Source organism: Lepisma saccharinum, chromosome 19 (assembly GCF_977018435.1).
Source record: "Lepisma saccharinum chromosome 19, izLepSacc3.1, whole genome shotgun sequence".
Lineage (NCBI taxonomy): Eukaryota > Metazoa > Arthropoda > Insecta > Zygentoma > Lepismatidae > Lepisma > Lepisma saccharinum.
The window spans coordinates 39,651,650-39,676,229 of record NC_139247.1 but is presented as its reverse complement, the minus strand read 5'-3'; the positions used below and the strand labels follow the sequence as shown (position 1 = coordinate 39,676,229).

Below are 24,580 nucleotides of genomic sequence, written 5' to 3'. Positions count from 1 at the left end.
GAATACAAATTATGTACTTCCAAATTATGTAACCTTCTCCACTCATCTGTCTGCTCATCTGTTTTAGGTCCAAATATTTTCCTAAGGATTTTATTTTCAAATACTTTCAATTTATGTTCCTTTTTCAATGTAAGGGACCAAGTTTATTTACTGTATTTAACTTTTATTTTTTGTAATTAACAAAAATTAAAAGCTTATACTGTAGTTATTATATCTTTTTCTATCAGCTTATTTTGAAATTAATATTATTAGGTATAGTCTTTGATTTATAACTATATTGCTTTTTTTATCAATTTATCTAAGAGTACACGCAGACAAACACATGTGTTCACACTTTTATGTAAATAGATATGCCATTTTTCAATATTTTAGTATGAAGATTGCACTTTAGCTATTTAAGCAAGGGTAGGAAAGGTAGGATTTCTGAGAATTTGTTGCAGGATTTTGTTGTCCAAGTATAGATGAGAACTGAGCTGGGAGACTGTTTTGAACCTTTTCATGAGAGTTTGCATGTGAACTGTATGCAAATTGAGCACTATTGACTGTGCATGCTTCTAAGTTTTGCTGTTATTTTACATCAAGTCTGTGAGACTGTAGTCACTTTTCCCATTTCAAGTAGTTTTTATTGATTGTATTTGTATATGTTGTGGGGACTTAGCAGTTTCATGTTATGAGTCAGTTTGTTGTAGAATATTTTTACATGATTGTTTTGAGATATTGAGTGTCTGCTGTTTTACTTGTAATTATTTTCCTTCTTGTGTTGTGTATTTGACTATATTTTGTCCAAGTTCGTAGTATTTAGAATAATTGTTATTGACTTGTAGATGTAGGGAGTAATAATCCTTTGCAAGATGCCCTATACTTTAGTCTGAATATTATTCTTAGTGTTCACTTTTGAAGCCTTAGTATTCTGGTAGTATTATTAATGTAGAGGTAAATTAGGCTGAAACGTAGGCATTTTTTCTTATAAATTATACTCACTTAGTTGTTTCAGCAGGTAGAAGTTGCATGATGGTTTACTGCTGATGATGTTCATTTGCTCTTCTTATGTACTACGTATGATGTAGCTTACTTGAGTAATTGGAAATATACTACTGAAAAAAGGATTGCTTGTCTATTTTATTCCTATGTTGTTGAGTTTGTCCAAAAGCAACCCATGTTTTTTTTACTCTATCCTATGCCTTGGAAGAATCTAGATATATTGTGTTTGCAGTTTTATGTTTCTCTAAGGTTTCAGCTATGTAGTTTTAAACTGTGCTATGGGTGTGACTATTAATTTCTCTTTCTGGATGCCATGTTGGTTTCTGTGTATTCTTCTTGCTGCTTGAATTTGACTTAGGTTGTTTGCTTTTTTCTTAGATCTTTATTTGTTCAGTATTTTTTATTTTTTTAATATTCTTTTACATAAAAAATTCAAAGTACATTGTTAAAGTCAAAGTGTGTTAAAATTCAATTTTTAAAACTTTAACTTTGAAAAATTGAATTTTAACACACTTTGACTTTAACAATGTACTTTGAATTTTTTTTAATTTTAATTACTTTAATTTTACATTAACTAATATATTTTATTTTAACAACAAAAGAATTTACTCTAGTATAAAAACTTCTACTAACAAAAATGCACTATTATAACATTCAATTTTAGAAAATTGTATTTTTAAAACTTTAACTTTGAAAAATTGATTTTTAATTACTTTAATTTTACATTAACTAACAAATTTTACATTAACAACAAAATAATTTGCCCTTGTATAAAAACTTCTACTAACAAAAATATACTATTATAACTTTTAATTTTAGAAAATTTTATTTTTAAAACTTTAACTTTGAAAAATTGAATTTTAACACACTTTGACTTTAACAATGTACTTTGAATTTTTTATGTAAAAGAATATTAAAAAAATAAAAAATACTGAACAAATAAAGATCTAAGAAAAAAGCAAACAACCTAAGTCAAATTCAAGCAGCAAGAAGAATACACAGAAACCAACATGGCATCCAGAAAGAGAAATTAATAGTCACACCCATAGCACAGTTTAAAACTACATAGCTGAAACCTTAGAGAAACATAAAACTGCAAACACAATATATCTAGATTCTTCCAAGGCATAGGATAGAGTAAAAAAACATGGGTTGCTTTTGGACAAACTCAACAACATAGGAATAAAATAGACAAGCAATCCTTTTTTCAGTAGTATATTTCCAATTACTCAAGTAAGCTACATCATACGTAGTACATAAGAAGAGCAAATGAACATCATCAGCAGTAAACCATCATGCAACTTCTACCTGCTGAAACAACTAAGTGAGTATAATTTATAAGAAAAAATGCCTACGTTTCAGCCTAATTTACCTCTACATTAATAATACTACCAGAATACTAAGGCTTCAAAAGTGAACACTAAGAATAATATTCAGACTAAAGTATAGGGCATCTTGCAAAGGATTATTACTCCCTACATCTACAAGTCAATAACAATTATTCTAAATACTACGAACTTGGACAAAATATAGTCAAATACACAACACAAGAAGGAAAATAATTACAAGTAAAACAGCAGACACTCAATATCTCAAAACAATCATGTAAAAATATTCTACAACAAACTGACTCATAACATGAAACTGCTAAGTCCCCACAACATATACAAATACAATCAATAAAAACTACTTGAAATGGGAAAAGTGACTACAGTCTCACAGACTTGATGTAAAATAACAGCAAAACTTAGAAGCATGCACAGTCAATAGTGCTCAATTTGCATACAGTTCACATGCAAACTCTCATGAAAAGGTTCAAAACAGTCTCCCAGCTCAGTTCTCATCTATACTTGGACAACAAAATCCTGCAACAAATTCTCAGAAATCCTACCTTTCCTACCCTTGCTTAAATAGCTAAAGTGCAATCTTCATACTAAAATATTGAAAAATGGCATATCTATTTACATAAAAGTGTGAACACATGTGTTTGTCTGCGTGTACTCTTAGATAAATTGATAAAAAAAGCAATATAGTTATAAATCAAAGACTATACCTAATAATATTAATTTCAAAATAAGCTGATAGAAAAAGATATAATAACTACAGTATAAGCTTTTAATTTTTGTTAATTACAAAAAATAAAAGTTAAATACAGTAAATAAACTTGGTCCCTTACATTGAAAAAGGAACATAAATTGAAAGTATTTGAAAATAAAATCCTTAGGAAAATATTTGGACCTAAAACAGATGAGCAGACAGATGAGTGGAGAAGGTTACATAATTTGGAAGTACATAATTTGTATTCATGTCCAGATATTATTAGAATGATTAAATCAAAAAGACTTAGGTGTGTAGATCCTGTGGTACAAATGGGAGAGGAAAGAAGAGTATACAGGATTCTTGTTGGGAAACCTGATGGTAAAAGACCAATAGAAAGACCAAAACAAATATGGAGGGATAATGTAGAGATGGACCAAAAGGAAATTGGTAGGGAAGGAAAGGAGTATATAGATTTGGTCAGGACAGGGACAGATGAAAGGCATGTGTTGCTGCAGCCATGAACCTTCGGGTTTAAGAAGGCTAGAGAGTTAGTTAGTTATACATTAAATAAGCATAATATTTGAATTGTAAGTAGAGAATATAACAAATGTACAAAGCATTGTGCGAAAACTATGTCAACTTTCCATTATAAGCAGAAAATTAAACCAGTTTGCCTTAGAAATACATTTTAAAATAGCCCAAAATAGCATGCGTAATAGAAAATTAAGAAAACTTTCTGAAGCATAAAAGTACTGACTAGTGCTGAATGAATCAATTACTGTAAAATATTATTCTCTGATTCAAGTAATTTAACTGTATCTTTTGTGTGTAAAATATAATTGTTAGTTGAACTGATAACTACAAATATTAACTTTATACGCCTTGATACACTCTAAATAACATAACTTTGATATATAAATTAGTAACAATTTGTTAAAATTAAGTTAAACTTTAGAATTGTTTTCTTAAATAAATATAAATATAAAGTAAAAATAATAAACAAATAATTCCTTCTTTTCCTATTTAAAGGATGCCAAACAGTGTAAATCAGTTGTTAGTGGCTAAATAACATAAAATTTGAAGGCAGTAACAATATTTTTAAAAAATACTGCTTTTTACCTAACTTTGTAAATTAAATACTAGTACATTTTGTCAAATTATAAATAAAATATACCTATTTCTTTGGTATTTGTACTAAAGTGAAGAAAATATTACTAAAACTTGGCTAGTACAGTAAATCTAAGAGTTTTAGCTTTATTTGTCCGTAACTGGATATAATTGTAACTTGTTAATCTCGCCAAACACAATCTTTACCTCAATTTTGGAAGCTAGCTGAACTTTAGCGTTTCGAATTACATATAGTGAAGGCCTCTATAGTGGAAAAATACACCTAGTCTGTAAAAATTTGGAAATGTTGTCTCCTTCTCTGTCGAACCAGACCAAAAGTGTTCTCAAATGTTTCAATATATTTCTTAACATAACTAACTTTTCAAGAAAAGAATACCTTGTGCCCAGATAGCTTAGTTGGTATAGCGTTAGGCTTTTAACCTATCTGTCCAGGGTTCGAGTCCCTGTCTGGGCGATTACAATTTTTAAATTTTGTCATCGGATCTTGCGCAACAGTAAGTCGTAAGTAAGCTTTTAAGTTTCTCAAATATCAGCATCTTTAGCTAACAGTACAGCATAACCATTATTATTATGATAGAAAAGTTCTGGTGGTAGAACCTACACCTACTGTAATATCTCTGTGGTATTAACTTACATGCAGCCCATAACTTTTGGGACTGTTTCTCCTCCGTTACATTTCCTCGCCATTTACCCTTTGCGTCGCGATTAGCCTCAGAAGCAAAAAAAGCGAAATCTTATATTTGTTCTTTTTATATCTCTGAAACCACCTATACTATAGACCTACATTTAATGAATTTTGCAGTCTTCCTGTTTGATCTGTTAAATAATCCAGTCAATAAAAATATACTTACATAGAAAAATATGTTTTTCAGATACTTTAATCGGGTAATCTGCTTTTGCGTACTTCCTCAGAAATATACACAATCAGTGTTCTTGATACATTTAGCACCTGATATAGAATAAGTCGAAGTCTAGTTAGAGTTGGCCTGTAAGTGCTTCTGGTACATGTAGTTACTTGAAAAAGCAAATATTGGGTGTATAAAAAATAGCATTCTTGTGAAACAGTAAAAAATCAACCTCATTTCCTCGTAGCATTAGCTGTAAATGCTTCTTGCAGGTTAACAAAGCTCTGGCGTGTGGGCCTACATCACCTACAATCCTTTGTAAGGTTCGTGTTGTCCTATAAATTGTCGATATACATGCTAAGTCCCTAGTTACAGCCTAAGCTTTTAGCTTCAATAAATGTATTTTAGTCCTCGGAGACATATATTGATCTTAGAGTAAAAAATAAACCTCGTATAATAAACCAAATGGAAATAACCCAAGTGTTGATGCACCCAAAACACCAGTAATACTTCAAAAATACCTTGAAAAAGGCTATAAGGCTAAATTATTCTTCTAGCATAGAAAAAAAGTTTAGCAAGTGGACCTATGGTCCATATAGTCAGGCGTCTGTGAACTTCGTCTTGTCCTGTGAATTGAGAATATATTGATAAATGGTTATATATATTTTTTAAAAAAAGAAACAATGTTGGTAAACGTCCAGTTATGGACCCCTCGGTAAAGGGATTTCAGTCTTTATAGACACACAATAATTTTCGTTACACTAAAAATTTGGCCTCGTATAAAAGTAAATAGTCGAAATGATAAACATTTCGTGTACTTTATCCAGTAAACCTTAGCTACAAATACAATAACAGCGTTACAGACATAAAAATTAAGCAAGCTTTGATATTCTAGTAGCACATAATAAATATAAAATATCCTTTAAAATACTCTGACAAATAGTTGTGGGTTATCTGAAATGAAAATTTTCAAGCCCTCTCTCTGCATAAATAGGCTCTAGAATTCACTAAGCCTCAAAATAATATTGGGTACATAAAATAAAAAGCAGATGGTCTATGGATGAAGCCCTTCCTGATATATTTAGAAAACTTTACCTAGTATAAAAGTAACAAAATACTCAGCAAACTCTAAAATAAACAAACTTTCCTACATAGCAGGCGTAACCTGACCTAAATAAATACATATAGAAATACAGAACCAAAAATAGCATAGTGGAAATCAGTAAACCCTAATAATAATAATAATAATATATTCTGTGGCTTACATTTTAGCTAAAAGTACTTTTTTTTAGTGTTTTTTGAAAAAAATTAAATAAATACTAAACTCTAAATTAAAAATTTGTAAATGTATATATGATACAAAACAAAATAAATACAAATTAATACATACCCTGCAAAAAATCAATAAAAAAGTTGAAAACCTCTCTTTGTGCATCCAAAATATAATAACAAATCCTTCCTGACTGGATTAAATTGTGTTATTTGAGTAATAATAAGCCTAAACTTGTAAAATATACAGATAGAAGTTGAGAACACACACTTTGTGTGTCGAAAATGCGACTAAAAGTCTTTCCTGAACAGATAGAATTGTATTATTTTGGTAATAATAAGCCTAAACTTGTGAAATAAACAGGTAGAAGTTGAGATCACACACTCTGTGTGTCGAAAATGCGACTAAAAGTCTTTCCTGAACAGATTGAATTGTATTATTTTGGTAATAATAAGCCTAAACTTGTGAAATAAACAGATAGAAGTTGAGAACACACACTTTGTGTGTCGAAAATATAACTAAAAGTCTTTCCTTAATAGTATAAATAGTGTTATTTAGGTTAAAAATAGGTACAAAATTGTAAATAATAAGTTAAAAAGTTGTAAAAAATGTCTTTGCGAGTCCAAAATTTAATAAAAAATGTTGCCTGAATAGTACAAATAGTGTTATTTTGGTAAAAAAATTAACATAAAATTGTAAAATAATAAGTTAAAAATTGAAAAAATGTTTTTTGTGAGTCCAAAATTTAATAAAAAATGTTGTCTGAATAGTACAAATAGTGTTATTTTGGTAAAAAATTAACATAAAATTGTAAAATAATAAGTTAAAAGTTGAAAAAATGTCTTTGCGAGTCCAAAATTTAATAAAAAATGTTGCCTGAATAGTACAAATAGTGTTATTTTGGTAAAAAAATTAACATAAAATTGTAAAATAATAAGTTAAAAATTGAAAAAATGTTTTTTGTGAGTGCAAAATTTAAAAAATGTTGCTTGAATAGTACAAATAGTGTTATTTTGGTAAAAAATTAACATAAAGTTGTAAAATAATAAGTTAAAAGTTGAAAAATGTCTTTGTGAGTGCAAAATTTAATAAAAAATGTTGCCTGAATAGTACAAATAGTGTTATTTTGGTAAAAAAATTAACATAAAATTGTAAAATAATAAGTTAAAAGTTGAAAAAATGTCTTTGCGAGTCCAACATTTAATAAAAAATGTTGCTTGAATAGTACAAATAGTGTTATTTTGGTAAAAATAAGGATAAGCAGTGAAAATGTTTGACAAAGTCAAATTTTGGTAAAAAATAAACTCAAAATTAAGTTAAATAGCACACAGTAACATACATTTACTACCTAAATCAATAATCAAAGGGTCCTAGGTTCGTTACCCCGTGATAAAAGCAAATGGTGAAAAGTGTAGGCCCCGTCCCTAATAGCTCTCCCTTCTTCATAGTACAGATAAAAAAAACCTGCGCTAAAGCGTCCTGTGCCTTGGAGGCAAACCTGAGCGGAATATTAATTGGCGGCGGAAACCGCATAGCTTCAGAGATTTGACCCTTGCTGCTTATTTCCAGACATCCTTTGTTGTCTGGTTGAATCCCTCCCCTGCCCTACGGCATTGCATAGCTTTCCCCTGTTCTTGCGTACTGGTTAACCTTAAAAAAACCGGTTCTAAAATCTACCGACGCGTTCTCTGATTGGTGATTCAGATTCCTTCTTTGTTCTGACGTTCTGACGTCATTTGACCTTGACCGCACATCTCCCAAATTCCTTTCTCGTCTACCCTCAGCGCAGAGCGCGGAGTTCACCGTCTTCTGTCTAGCGTGTTGCACCACCGTGTTTCATAATAACATACATTATTACATAGTACTAATTAATAATATTACATATCGCGGGTTCGAGTACCGGGACCGTCCCCAATCGTAATTGGACCTGTACCTACAGCCATTACCACCGTTCATAGCGGTTCATAAACCATAGAAAACTTATTTTCAATATTATAAACATTAATATTAACATTTTATACATTACATACTTTGCAGTAATGAATATAAAAACATATGCATAGCGTTTAGTACCTCTAATTACCTTCTATATACATATTTTTCATAAAATAAATAAATATATATTCATAAAAAGTTATAAACATGCAAATACATAAATGTAAAGTACTCTAAGTACATGCAAATGAATTCTAAGTACATGCGAATTAATTAAAACCAGTGCAAATTAATTAACACCCGTGCAAATAAATTGCGAATATTAAATAGCGACAGACGTTGGCGGTGATCCCATCTACTTCTGTTGTTAGTTGGACCTACTCATGCACATGTAATTTCGATGATAACGTTTCTGGAGGATAAATTTTGATCGGGAGGTTCTGAATGCGAAATTAACCTGGACGACATTCAAGGAATTGAAGTGTGCTTGGGTCCGACGCCCTGATGGGGTGTTGGCTTGAATAAGGTGCGTTGCCGGCTGGTTGTCTGGTTGTATATGAGGAACTATCTTCTTAACTAAAACCCTTACCTTAAAGTGAAAAAGTGTGTAAAGAATCCTTTGAGAAAGATTAAAGGTGCAAGGTTGCAAATGGGTTGCACAGTACACAACACCTTAAATAGGTAAAGGTAAAGTTCCCGTGCATACAGAAACGTGCCATGAAGGAACGTTTAGGGCCCCACACATTCTCGATCTCGGCCATTTTGTAAGTGATGTGATTAGCAACACGCTCCGGCCGGCTACCCCCCCATTGGTACCAATTGGTTTGATGCTGGATGAGCCACAGAGCTACTTAATGCGGGGAAAAATTCTGACCTTAGATAATCCACCTCAGAAATCGAACCCGGGTCTCCCGCGTGGCAGTCAGACGCCCCACCGACTAGGCCACCACGCTTCTTTAAAATGGTAACGTTACATACACGACATACCGGAGGATCCAGCCCCAATTAAGCAAATGACCATGGCTGTGTCCAATTCGAAGTCTGGTCGAAATGACCTGTTCTTGACGGGAGAGACGGTGCGAGGAATGCCATGCATTCCTTGGTAACACATCTTAATTAGCAGTTCGTTAAAAATCTATCAGGAATAAATCTGGGGGATATGCCAATGTGTTGATTGTTAGCCCGTAAGGACATCGCGGTTATGCAGTGAATGCAGCTCCAATTTGCTTTCTTCTTTAAAATCCTCGGCTGTGGCCTGTATTTAACCCCTTTTCATTGGATTCATAAGGACTTCACACAGAGAAGCAATCAGAGAGAGGGTTGTACTGACTGGGTGTTTATGCACTATGTATGCTACGCCCTCCCTTGCCCGGGAAAACAAATGCTACCACTACCTAGATAGAGGCGGCAAAATCTCCCTCGGACAAGCGAAATAGCGTTACGGTCCAGGTTAAGTTCGTGTGTAGGAACCGGTGACCAACAGTGCATAGTGATAAGCCATATCGAATAAAAACAAAGACATATGTACTTCCAAATTACCACCTCTTTACCTGTAGCCGGGAAGCGGCTAGCTGCATACCTGAAAATCACGGGTAGCGACATGCATACGAAAATGATATAGCCCAAAATTAACATGAAAATAAAAAGTATATTCTATTCATAACCAACAAAAATGGACTTATTACAGGTCCCCACACTTGCACTCTCACATTCTCTCTCAGATTCAATCCTCATGGGGTCATCGACACAAGAAATTATACATGACATGTACAGGTTTTATGACGACAAGCCCTAATTATTGCATTCTCAATTAATTTTATCTTACTTTTTGTCTAATCAGGTCATTTGTGATTTTGCTCCAGTGCTACTTAAATCCTAGCCAGCCCTTACTTAAGTTCACCTTTTGTTTTTAAAAAAGAAACTAGTCGGCGCGGTGACCATACATTACTTGACCAGTATAAACAAAGGCGTCTCAACGGCAATTACATTCACGTGGGCGGACGTTTTCCTTTTACAAGACCTCACGTGGTTCCAAACATAACAAATAACCTCCGTTGAGTGGCGCAAACATATACTCTCTAGCAGGCGGGACTTAAACACTTCGCCGCGACGAGCAATTCACATTACCAGGCAAATACTTTAACAAATAATCACATATGCGACCGGACATAGCTAGCAGCGACACAGCGCTGACACATAAAAATGAACAAACCTCAAGTAGAATATGCAATTAAGCGGGCGGCGCTTTACTCTAATAGTACGCACTTTAAACAAATACAAAGGAGCACAAACAACAATGAATTTAAGATCATAAAAAAAAATATCACAAGGAATACGAAAAATTGACCTGAGACGAATAGATTACAAATGACAAGCGCGACGGGAGTTTGGTATGAAGTTCGAGTTGAGTGGGCGTTTTCAAAATGTCGACGAATTTCAAGGGCGTTCTCTAAATCAATCGGGCCGTCACGTGTTAAGGTTCACACAGATGAATACTTTACCATCTCTCAGCTTCCGGGGTGCATCCTGGCGTCTTTACGGGTGATTGAAAACACATAGTATCCACGCGAAAGGTTTCCTTGGTCGTGACGATGAAGATGCAAAAAGGGTTCAAACACCTAGTTCCCCGGCTCCTCTTCCTCTCGGGATCGGTGGATCTCCGTGGTATGGCGCGGTTCGGACGTCGCATCTGAGCGGGCGTCGTCGGCGTCGTCGGGGCGTCAACATCTCTCTCTACGTCTCTCTGTCGCGGTTGGTAGGCGTCGTCGGCGTCGTCGGGGCGTCAACGTGGCGGCTGGTAGGCGTCGTCGGGGCGTCAACGTGGCGGATGGTAGGCGTCGTCGGCGTCGTCGGGGCGTCAACATCTCTCTCTACGTCTCTCTGTCGCGGCTGGTAGGCGTCGTCGGGGCGTCAACGTGGCGGATGGTAGGCATCGTCGGCGTATCAATAGGGCGGCGTTCGACGTTCTCTCTCTCTCCATGGCGGCGGATAGGCATCATCGGCGTAGCTTCTTCTGACATCGGGCGAATCGACGTAACGCCCCCATCTCTCTTCTTCCTCTAGCCCGCCATAGTTTCCGGTATTCCTCGTTTCTCAAAAATTATAAATGGCGTAAGGTAATCACGGAAACACGGTTTCGCTTCAACTTCCCCCAGCGGTTGAGGTAGGCGCACTCGTGTAGACTTACTGCCTATCACACACACTGGTGTTCGCACAACACAACAAAGTCCACTGTACACGAAAGGTAGCACGAAGGTGCTCTCGTTCCAAGACTCGCGGCAAAACTGTATATGGAGAGGTAGCACGGAGCTCCTCTCGCTACAAGGATCGCGGTAAGACTGTGTAACGAAAAACCATGTCCTTCGTTTTATTTGGATTTTGAAAAAGGACGCTAGGCGCACGTTGGAGTGACGCTTCCGAAGAGGTTATTCCACCACGCTCTATTGTCTCCAAACTAGGACGTACCGTGTCCGAAGTTGACTTGTGCGGATTAAGCTTCCGCCTGGCTGTCGCCCATAGCTCAATTGCAATCGCAATTAGAACCGATTTGATCTGGCGTCCGTAATTGTCGCTTGATCGTGACGAAACTCCACACATCCGTCCTTGCACACATGCCGCTGCGCTGGTATAAGTTTCACATGAATCTGACCGTTGGAAACCGAGATATTTAAATGTTTGTCATTACGGTCGAATTTCCTAAGCTTTGGACGCATAGCGTGACCCTTCAGGTGCTCGCCCTTAACACACGCGAACGTCTCGTTCCTCCCGTCGGCTTGGCAAAAATCAAATATGTAATCTTACAAATTAAAACACTCAACACTTTGAATCAACACGTCTTTTTACCGCTACATACATGAATAATAATGATAATAATAATAATGACGGTAAATCTGACTGTCACAACTAGATCATCATTTGCTTAAAATAATGTATAGTTTCTTGATTGTGGTGTGTCAGAAAATGTTTCTATGCAATCTATGTTTAGCAGTGGCGTACGCAAGGGAGGGGTTACGGGGTTTAACCCCCCCCCTTGAGCTTGTGAATTACTATGGAAAATGTGTGAAAAAATTCAAGATGGCCAATTTATCACAGTCAAAGATTTGCGACAATACTATTACTATTTCTACTACTACTACTATTAATAATTTGAATTATTATTTCTATGCAGCACGGAGGAAAGCACTGCATTCCAAACACACGCGACTTTCAGAGAGAATGCCTTGAAAATAAATACGAATTCTTGAAAATAAAATATAAGGGTAACTCTAGTCATCTTGTTGACCAGACAATTATTCAAACGACAATAAGCTTAACTATTGCAAAATGTTTTGTTGGTAAGAACAGCGAGACAATCCAGATGTGAATTATCAGGGACATTTATGCGGGGAAAAAGCCGGAAAAATTCCAACCAATTCCGGGAATCGAACCGTTGACCACACAATTATTTCGTAACAAAGAAATTAAAAAATGCTCCCAGAATTTGATAAAAATGGAATGAATATAAAGTAATTTCGTTGTATTGCTTTCATAAATACTATATTTATGTAGATCTCTACTACTTAATAGTCGTAGTGGTATTAGTAGTATTATTTGTAGTAATTCAGATAAATAATTATAAGTATTATTAATTAATTACGGGAGTATTATTATTTAATTAAAGTATAATAAGACAATAGTAGTGTGAATTTAGAGAAAGTTTTAGACATAACCCCCCCCCTTGATAAAATCCTGCGTACGCTACTGATGTTTAGAGATAGTAACAGGTGGTCATGTTAAAGTTGTCCTATTCAGAGCCCTCTGGAGCCCGTGAGCCCAGAAGAGACCATACGGACAAATTTTCACCACCAGGTGGAAACGTGGCGCTGATATCTGGTGTTATCTAGGGTTATTCACGTAGACAGTGCATACTTTTCGAACGACATAAATTAAAAAGAAAATTTTGCATGCCCGATTTCCGGTAACTGCAATTTATCGCCACATTTTCATCTGGTGGTGAAAATTTGAAGTATTTTTTTTTTCAATCCGGTGGTACAAGGATTTAGAAACTTTATATCAGGGCTCAACATTGACATTTTCACGAAACGGGTTGCTTTATTTTAGTTAACATGGTGTTACCATTTATTCTCGTTTGGTTGGCTATTAGAGCGACGAGATAACAAAATGTGAAATGATCCGCTGTATTACAATTAATAATAGCTAATATTTAAATAAATATCAAAAACATTTGACACGAGTCTTTTGGAATTTTCAACCCTTTTGAAAATTTGAACGGACGGGAATCGTGGATGGTAATCGGCTCGCCTAACTGAGGATTTTGAAAAATTAACTGTTCATTGCCTCAGTCTCTTGAAAATATCCTTATATCACTATTGAATGGTTTTCAGGATGGGATAAAAGACACTGATGTTTTCCAGCAAGATGGTGCACCACCCCATTTCACCAGAATCGTTCGGAACTAACTTGCCGACACTTTTCCCGATAGGTGGATCGGCCGTGGCTCTTCAAGACTTTGGGCGGCTTGCTCTCAGACCTGACTCCCCTAGACTTTCTTTGCTGGGTTTTCATTGAGTCTAGGGTGTAGCAAGTAAAGAACAACACCATAGAGGAACTGACACAGCGACAGGGAATATCACGCCAGCTATGTTGGAACATGTGTACGGGTCTACGCAAGAGGATATGATGAATGGAAACTCACAAACATCCATACCCAGGGCGGAGTTCGAACATGGGACCCTTGGCGTCGTAGCGCGATGTTCTAGCAAGAGAGGTGGGTGGGTGCTATGCCTACACTTACAGGGCCACCACATTAAAATGTACTGAGTTTGTCTTCTATTCTAGATTCCTTTTCAGCAATACTGTCAATGTTGTCAATAAAATGATTTTTGATTAAAATGTCAGGAGACTTTTGAATCACCCTGTATAATTTATCAAACATCAATTTGTGAAAGATATTTTCATATTGTTGTTTAGCGTATGATCAGTTTGACTACTTGAAAGATGGCTGTTGGGTTGATCAGCCAGAACAATCGAATGCACAAGACACAAAAAGGAATAATAGACAAACAAACAAGTGAAAACAAGAATCACAAGGCACAAATACAACATAGACACCATCATAATCTGCCAAGACCCTTCGCAATAACCCATCTCCACTTAAGAGGTGAAGCTTATAGGAATGCTATAGTACCATTAAAGAGTATTAACAATTTAGTTCATATTGGAAAAGGGAATGTAGTGAAATATTAAATAATAATAAAAATAATAATAATAACTAACGAGAACGGTCCGTAGTCTTTTGTGATGAGACGGAACGGGAAGATTCCAAATATTCACGAACCGGAACGCTGCAGTTCCGGTCCGTTTCGAACGCTGGTTTACATTCCATATTTTTCTATCTGGAAATTGTGCCCTCAAAATCTTCCCCAAAAAAATTATAGCTTATACCTAATGCCGCGCGATAACTGAATTTTTGATAAAGCAAAGGATAAGTATTTCGTCTTCATGAAATGTAATTCACGTTTATGCTCAGACTCTTCTAACACCAACACAAAGTCGACGAAAAATTTTCTGCTTTCTCAGGAATCTTCCAAATTTTTTTAAGGGAATATTACGTTCATATGTATCGGATTTGAACAACTTTGTTTACAAAATATGTTTTAAAAAAATCAGTGCCCTCTGTTATCTATCTATGTAAGCACGTAAACGCAACCGTAGAGGGCTACGACGCGATGGACATTCCATATCCATTTAAGACAGACCTCTGTAAAATTGAGGTTCTCGGTTTCGTTCGAGGCTTTGGTATTATACGAGGCAGAGTCAAAAAGTAACCTTAATATACGTTGCAATAAAAAAAATAGAATAATGTATATAAATAACAGATATGTACACTCTTCTGTTATAAGTAACAGCGCGTACGGTCTGATGGGAAATGTGACGTCAGGGACTACAGAAAGATGGCCTCCCTCTTGGAGAAACGCACTACAGATGAGCAGAGGACTGTTATCTGTTTTTTTTTTTTTGTTTTTTTTTTTTTGTTTTTTTTTTTTGTGCAAAACCAGCAGACATTCATCGTAGGATGGAGAGCCAGTATGGGGATTTCTGTGTCTCACTTCAGCGTGTTTATGAGTGGCACAGAAAGATTAAAAGTTGCGTGTCAACTCTGACTGACTCACCTTTCTCGAGTCGACCGGACACTGCGAGTATCTGCGAGTATGCCAGACACTATCGCTTCAGTTGATCGAATGAACCAAAAATATTGGCAGGGAACAATTGACGAGGTGACTGTAGAAGGGAACGTCAGCCATATCTCTGCTCACCATATCATTCAGTACCACCGGACGGGCACCAAAACAACTCACCCCCGAAACTGAAGGAACGTCGTTTCTGTTATGCATGTTTGTGGAACTCTGCTGGGTCTTCCACTTCCAGCCAGGGACAAAGCGAGCCAGGAAGAAGTGGAGGCATTTATCATCGACGAAACCAAAGAAACCTCCTTCTATTGTGTCTGCCTGCAAAGTAATGTTCATGCTCTTCTGGGGCTGTAAAAGTCCAATCCTGGAACATATTTACAAAGGACGCCATGTTAACAACCAGTCGTGTTGTGATCTGTTTGATAACCTGCCGTCATGTCAAAAAGTCGCGGTTTACAGCAAGATAACGCAAGGGCACACACAGCAAATGCACAAAAAATTACGGAACTTCGTTTGGAGCGTACAGTGTGCGAATTAACGGAGAAGGGAGGTTGTCCGGGATTTCCCCCCCACAAAACATGTTATTCCCGGCAAAGAAAATTATTTTTATCCCCTCAAAAGAAAATGGAATAGAAAGAATGTAGTTATTTCCGAACACAACTGAAAAATAATTTGTGTCCATTAAAGGTCCAGTCATCAAAGATTTCCCAGCCGTAAAGAATGCGGCCTTGTGGATTGGAAGATTCTGAAACTGGCCAACCTCACCAAACATGTGTTCACAAGAAACCTGTTGGCTAGGCGGACGTTAATTTTGAATTTGGAAATTGAAATTTGGTCAAGTTTTTGGTGTTACTAGTTCGAAAATTATTTTTGTGAATGAATTTGGGGTTTCTTAGAATGAAAATACAGTCAGTGTTTCTAACTCACGTAGATCATATCATAAGATTCAATAGGGTAGGTTAGAACCAGGGTTGTTAAAGGTCTCATGAATTTTTTAAATAAATTCAATTCCGGTCCAGAAGAGAAAATCAGCAAGCGTAAATGTGTTCTGGACCGTAAAGAACCCTTTTATCTGTAAAGTATTTCAATTCGGTTTAGGAACCTTTTTTCCGGCTGAATTTAAATTCGGTCCAAGAACTCTTTTTCAATGAAACAATACGTAACTTGGACCGAATTTAAATTGTGCGAGAAAAAAGGTTTCGGTCCTGCAATAAAACCCATTAGAATTTATGGGTTTCTGAACCTTTAACAACCCTGGTTAGAACCATTATTCCAAGATTCTTAGAACCACAAATCAATAATATTGTTTACTAACTGGTAACATGTATACAAATTTGCATGTCCCCGCAAAGTAAAATCACAAATACGCCACTTCGTGGGCGTCCCCCCAAAAGCAAAAAAGCTGAATTCGCACAATTGGAGTGTCTACCACATCCTGCATATTTACAGGACCTAGCACGGGGCGATTGTCATGTGTTTGGCCCATTAAGGAGGTACTAGGTGGAATGAAGTTTCACAATAACGATGAGGTGAAAAATCTGGTGCGTGAATGGTTAAGCATTAAGTCGAGATTTCTTACCCCCCCCCCCCCCCCGTGGAATCTGGGCATTCGTGAAACGTTGCACACCTGCATTGAACCGGTGGAGACTATGTTGAAAAGTAATGAAGTGTTTCCAATTCCATTGTACATTTTGTATTAATAATAAAAAAAATAAGGTTACTTTTTGACTTACTTGCATTTGAAAAAATCTGAACCAAATTTATTTAATGCTTTAGCACTGACTTCTACCCTTTTTTGCGTAACTTACGAGGTTAATATCGTCTTTGATACTACTATTATTACAACTAATAATAATATTAGTACGTGTTGCTGGTACTTGCCCCCCTCCCAGACAAAAATTCATGGTTGCGCCTCTGCCCTATAGTCTGCACACGAGTCCTTGCAACTATGACTTGTTCCGGAGGTTACAAGATTTCTCTAAGAGGCCGTCGCTTCACCATCGATGGCATAGTGCAAGTCTTAGGGCGGTCCCTCAGTGATTACGAGGAAAACTATTCCCCTGACGGCGTGAGAAAATTGCCAGAAATCTGGCAACACTCGGTCGGAAAATGTTACGAAGGACAGTAACCTCGTCCTCCAGAATTATATGAGTAGACAGTTATGAGTAGGGGTCGGATAATTATGCATTTTGCACATTGCATATGCAAATGCATATTTAAGGATTTTTAACTAAATATGCATATTTCATATGCAGGTGAATATTTGTATGAAAGTAAGTTGTTGATGTGCATATTTTTCTTCTTATCGCTTCTTCTCTTTTCGTTATCTTTTCTCTGTCCTTCTTGTTTCCTTTTTCCTGGATTGTATGAAATGTGGCAAGTACGTCTTGCCTGAAAGATTCCATTCGTCGATTAGAAAACAAAGGGTTACGACTTCAAACAAGGATCAAAATTATAGAAGACGTTAAAGAGGTCCTCGCCCAGGTTGAAGATCCTGTGTATGTACAGAAATTGGATGCAGTATTGAAAACGAACAGTGGGTATGCAACAATGGTGAAAGTTTGCAAAATTCTGCATACAAATAAATGGACAACGTGTGGATGATCTGGAACTTGATGTGCCTGACTTTGTTGCCCTAAAATACAGTCCACTTGTATCTTGCGTAGTGGAACGTGTGATTTCTGAATATAAGACTATTCTAGCTGAAAACAGAAGGAGTTTCAAGTTCAAAAATTTAAGACATCATGTTGTTATCAAATGTAATCATGATCTTGCTGTAATGTATTGTGTTTCATTTAACGCAGAACCATATTAATTGAAAAAAAAATGTGTAGCGAATGAGCATTTAGAATAATGCATATTCATTGCCTGGCATGTAATCTTTCATAGTTTGTAATATACAGCATTTATAAATTAAACTGGTTTTTAAAGTGCATATTTAAGTGCATATTTTACACTTTCTTAGTGCATATCTGCATGCATATTTTGCGTTTTTTTAATGCATAACTATCAGAGCCCTCACTTTTTCTTTTTAAATGATCCTCGTATATCTGAGAATCCATTGTCTATCTGTAATTTGCACACAAATGCAAACCGGCTCACCACTTTTCACAAAGAGGTCCTCCTTTAAAGGCTATATACCAGCTTCAAATCTGCATAGTCCAGTCAAATTAAACCATGGATATCTAAAAATTGATGAACTGTTTTCTAACCTATTGCTACGCTTGTTGCATTCCCCAACTAGTTAACTTACCTCAGTCCAACTAAAGCGTGTAATAATATTTCATTGCTTCTAACAATTCTTTTCCTTCTTATCTCATATTGTCATCCCATCCTCTATTGTTTGTGTTTTTAATCATTCACCAAATTTTTTATCCAAAATTTATTCTAATTCGCTTTGAATTACTCTTACAGCAACTTATAGAATCTATATTTCATGGTGCTGCCACCTCTCGTCATCGAATTAAGTTCGCTGCTCTTATCATCCTATGCTAAGAATATCTCAGCACAAATAAACGTATATGTATTATTTATGTGTGGTCGTAGTAAGATAAGACGTGTTTGTCAGAGTGTCTATGTAACAGCAACAAAGCCTGAATATTTTTTCTTCTTCCAGGAAGCCTGACCAACGGAAAGACAGACGCGAACAGAAAAGGGCAACAAGACGGTCAGAGGCAGAGGACAAAGAGGAAACCTAGAGTTCTATTTTCACAGGTAATCTTCAGTCTTTATTCTGATTCTTTGTAACTGCATACCGGGAATTAACCCTCCGGCGATTGGGCTGACATCTGCCGAGTAGGAGTCAATCTAAAGTCCGAATCACATCAAGCCGCTGGGCACAGCAATAGCACCTTGGCAAATATATGCTAACTGCACCAAATCTGGCCTGCCTAACCTATCAATGTATGCTTATAATAGCTTAAATAAACCAAATATAACTTGCCAAACCTATTTATATGCTATTATGTGCCTACGTGGATAAGTTAGGCAGGCCAGGTTCGGTGCAGTTAGAACATGCATGTACAATCAACAGCAAATGAATTAGGAGAAAAAATATTTTCTCGACGAAAAATGAGTTGGCAATGCTGTGAACACCGAGGCATTTGCGATAAGACGCTTGAGGAGCCTCAAGCAAAGTTTTCTCAAAGCACAACTTCAGTACCGAAGGTCATGTCGATTGGCAACTTTCGGGAGCATGTTGTCTGTCTACCTCTACACAGTTCTCCCCAAATGCCTGTTTGAAAATGATCTGGTATTCACTTTTTTTTGCCAACGTAGATCTGACATTGCAGTAATGTTACAATATTTTTTTTCTTATTTTGCTTTGTTTTTACCATGACACATTTATAATTTGTTGCAACTATGAGGATGGATAATAATTACATTAAATTGATAAGGAAACACTGCAGAGATAGAACTCCATGCTGAGACCAGGAAATGACAATTTTTCCATCCCATGAATAAGCTATAGCGTCCCTGGGCTAGTGTGCTGCATGATTTCTACATTTAATTTGAGAAATCATTTTAAAAGATCTATATTTTTGTTCCTCAGGTCCCAGGAGCTTAATAAAAATATCCTTAACTAGTAAATGTTAACAAACCTGAAACTTTTGGGGCCAAGTGTCCCTCTTTCAGATGCCAGGATTTGAACCCTAAAATAATAATTCTGAATTTACGAATAGTAGCGTGTTGAATGGCAGTGGGTAATTAGAGGTGCTGTGCGTATTATTGCTTTACGAATTCATTTTCGTTCTGAAGAAAGTTGCCATTCCGATACAGACAGAATATTTCGAAAAGTCTTTAATCATTCTGAGTCTGAGTTTTATGCACAAATGGGCAAACCGGGACGAGATCTACAGTTTAAACTAGAATCCGAATCACTATGTGCCTCCACCGGGCATCGAACCGAGAACTCCTTGATTACAATGCGGCGACGATTTCCTTGCGCCATCGTGGAGGCTCCCTTAATCAGTTGCATATGCATAAATTAGTATAAATTAAATTATATTTCTCATACTACATAGAATTCATTATACCACAGTCGGGGAAAATAGTTTTAGAGAAAATTGAAAATAGAGGAATATCTATCGCTCTTCCCGTTTTACTATTCTTATAAAATCAGAAGTAGCTATTTCACATCACTGTCACAATCTAGAACCGCTATTGAATGCAAAAACAGCAATACTTCAAACTTTGAAATCGACACCGAGGGTGATATTTTTGTTATTTCACGTCACTGTTCTACCAGTCTCGGATAATCGCAATGATGAAGGTTGAAGATGGAAAGATGGAAGTGGGATGTAGACAATGACACATCTTCACCTTACTTCGAAGCGCGTGCGCTAACCAATTACCCACGGGGTTGGCTTTTTTGTGTTTATCAGTTCACCAAATTAATTTATTCGTCATTCAAGATCCAGAGGTAGAAAAGCAACGTAAAATGACGAAAACAGAGAAAATACCATTCACTTATCATCACCCAACAATTTCATGCTGACCAAATCCACACACGAACCTCTTTTGGCATTCGTTTTGCAGAATGGCCTTGGGGATTAAACATCACCCATTTACTGGTTCAGCTCGAGACAATCCAGGTGACCATGTTATCGAAGCTTATCTTCAATCCTTCACACAACTTCGCTATTTGCTTCTTACAGGTTTGACATCTTAACAGAACTTCTATCGAACATCGCTCATAGAGTATATTTTACCTATCAGCTCTTAATTAACCTTCTAATTTTCACATATTTTTTATTTTTATTTAGCGTCGCTTTTCTTCCACTTTCGGGCAATCGCGACGACGAAGATCAGTGAAGATAAAATAAATAGAACATTCAGAAACAACAACAATGCCCAGACCGGTATTCGAACCTAGGATCCTTGACGTAAAACCGTCTAGTGCTACCACTCAGTCAATTTTCACATAGAAACTTACACTGACACACCTCTTCCTTACATATGTGTTTTGTTTTACCTGCTGCACTTCTCTTATGGTGAATTCTAACCCCTCATTTCAGGTTTATCTCATGTTTATAGCTATTGCTTTGTAGTGAACGATAATCCTATTACGCCATGTGAATCTTACTCCAACAAAAACCCTGTTAGAGGATGGAAACGTTACGTGTGTAATGTTTTAAATGTCTGCTTTGGTTAGCTTTTTTAGTGTATTGAATGAATATTGCATTTTCATTTCGTGTTGAGGCATATTTTCGTCACCTAGATTTTGCATTTAAAATATGTAGGTCCAGTACATATTAGTCATTGTGAATTCGAGTCAATTAAAACATTTTGCGTTGTTGCGAGATTATCTATGATGAGGCATAATAAATAAGTAGAGAAAATGCAACTTGTATATCAAAATTGCTATGTCCAACTGATCTCCGAAAGTATTGTTTAGCACGTCACATTCCAAGTATAGTCCATGATTGTATCTAGTATATGAACGAGATGTGTCCCTCCTCACAAAAAATACGTGGCTTGTCCCCACCGAACGAAGTGTGTCACTTATAAATTAAGTGTCCGAAAGCAGGTATTAGTCATGAACAGAACAAAAAATACTCCTGAGCAATTACAAATTTTATACTACAGTTCATGGCCGGGAGTTATTGACGGTCACCCCACCTTATCCGCTTTAGGTTCCGGGTTCGAGTCCTGGTCTGGCAATCTCTTTTTTAAGTGTCTCTTCATCAATTTAATCTCATTATCATCCATCTTCATAGTTTCGATTAATTGTAAAGGTGACATAAAAGCAAAGCAAAATAAGAACAAATACAAATAATTGTAAAATGACTACAACGTCAGAACTACAGTTGAAAAATAAAATGCGAGCAGAAGGTTCATCTTCAAACAGGCATTTGGGGAGAATTGTGTAGACAGACAGCATGCTCCCGAAAGTTGCCAATCCACGTGTAGCATGATCTTCGATACTGGAGTTGAGTTGTGCTTTTCAGAAAAGTTTGCTCGACGCTCCTCAAGCCTCTTATCAAGATTGCCTCGGTGTTCGCAGCATTGCCAACTCATTTTTCGTCGAGAAAATCTTTTTTCTCCTAATTCATTTGCTGTTGATTGTACTTGCCAAGGTGATAATGATGTCTCTAGCCGCTCGTCGAATCACACGGAACTGGATTTCCAGTAGGAATGCCCTACTTGGGGCTGCATTGGCTACCTGGTTGGCTATGATGATGGCTGCCAGGCTGGATGCTGGACTGGTTTTGACGAATAGGCAGTGTTCTAATTGCAACGGGCTTTTTCTGCCAGATTCTGTGAAATAGCCAATCAGATCGAAAGTTTGGTAACTTGGAAATAATTTGTGAGTGTGGCGAAGGAAAGTTTTTAGTCTATGGTTTCCGAGTGTTGGAGGTTTTTGTACTCTGCTCGTTGAAAGAAAAAATAACAGAGGTGATGTTCATTTAAGTGTTCATTAATGAAATGTATCCATAGCGATAGATATGTACACGACAAATGTGATTAGCCGATAATGAAATTCCTTATTATTACCAGTGTAATAAATGTTTGACATATTTAGTTAAACAAAATATTCCTTTATGAATGAATCCTGATATTCTAATGTATACATACCCGGGAAAAGTTTGTAGGGTACACATTGATTAAAATAATTTCTACAGAGCCAATTTCTAGCCCATACTTTTCGTTTAATTATTTTATTTTTTAATTACAGCAGTAGCTATTATCTCACAACATTTTTCAAATAGCTCGTCCATCTTGTCTGCTCCGCGCAATACCTTGTGGGAACAAAAGCATACCGACAGTACGATAACAAGTACCATGTGAGGTGAAAAGTAGCAGATGAGCCAGCACCACACAACTAGTTCAAGTCCATCAGGAGATCTAGGCCGCGTCCGAATCGGCAGTAGATGTCACCTAGAGCACCGTTCCATCCGGGGACTCAGCCAACCTCCGTTGTCCGAATTCGCGGCAGACGTGGAGTCGGAGGGGAAAGCAGAGAGGAGCGACAGATGCACGCTTGAACTCGCTGTGACCCTGCGCTTGGCAGCCATATTCTAACTTTCACATTGTACAGACAACATTTACTGATTAGAGGATGTAAAACTCAGTTATACTTTAACATTTTATCGATAATACTGAATGTAGAAAAATTGTAAATGATGAAATAGCGTGCTACATTTTTAATATGAGTAGTAAATAGGTGGAAATCATTGTCATGTTTGTTTGGCGTCTGCCTTCTGCTTCCGTGCAATGCGCCTGCGCCCCAGAGCGCGGTGGGTGAAGTTCGAGCTGACACCTGGCGGGAAAAGTGACAACCGTACTACAAGGGGACATGTAAAAAAAAGTCCGCGCGTTCATTATATCCCCATCGGCAACCCTTTGATAAAACTTAACACTGGAAACAATAGCCAACAATAGCCAGACCGCTTCCGATAAGCGCGTGCACTGAGACGTTGTTGCCACATTTTCTTTACATTTCTTGTAGTTGCAAGACGGAGCAGGCGGGTGCGTGAACCTCTCGTTATTTTTGCGCCATAACCACGTGCGGGGTTGATTTTCTTAACTAGTTGTGTTGTGTTATTTCTTTGTTGTGTTATGGTGCTGTGTTGTTGCTTTGTTATAGTGGTGTGCTTTTAGTTTTTTTATTAGATTTTGGTTTTTTTATTAGCATGTGGAGACCGTGGGTTGCAAACCAGGTTCCTTTAGCAAACGTTGTTGCGCAGGAGAATTTAACTGACGAAAGTGACCCCCAGCCAAGTACTAGCAGCGGCAGTTCCAGAGTGCTGAGGAAAAGGAAGAAAATTCTGAACAAACAAGCTCAAGAATTTGTATGCAGTGTGCACGAATATGTCTCCAGGAATAATTCAGGAAGAGGACCAATATCGGAGACAGCAAATATTTTGAAATTAGACAGGAAAACAGTGCGAAAGATCACAGAAAGAGGCCCAGTTACACCAAAGAAGCCTGGTAATAAAAATAAAAAATTTCATAAAGTGGACGAGTTTGTTTGCGATTTTGTTAGGAGAGAGATTTACAATTTTTTTTCTAAAGGACGCGCACCAAGTGTCTGTGAATTATTAACACAACTCAAACTAATATCAGACTTTCCTTACAAACAAACGACGCTTCGAGAGCTTCTGAAGAAACTTGGTTTTTCTTTTCGTCAGCTGAAGAAAAGAAATGCAATAATGGAGTCGACAAGAATTGTTGCTTGGCGGTATCGT

At 36.7% G+C, this 24,580-nt stretch overlaps 1 protein-coding gene across 1 annotated transcript in view; it reads left to right on the top strand.

Annotated features, from left to right (window-relative positions):
* Positions 1-24,580, top strand: part of LOC146002999 (homeobox protein Nkx-2.5-like) — an 84,348-nt gene that overhangs the window by 53,611 nt on the left and 6,157 nt on the right. The window contains exon 2 of the mRNA XM_083141157.1: positions 19,006-19,103. Coding sequence (XP_082997283.1) covers positions 19,006-19,103 — 98 coding nt within the window. The remainder of the gene's footprint in view (positions 1-19,005; positions 19,104-24,580) is intronic.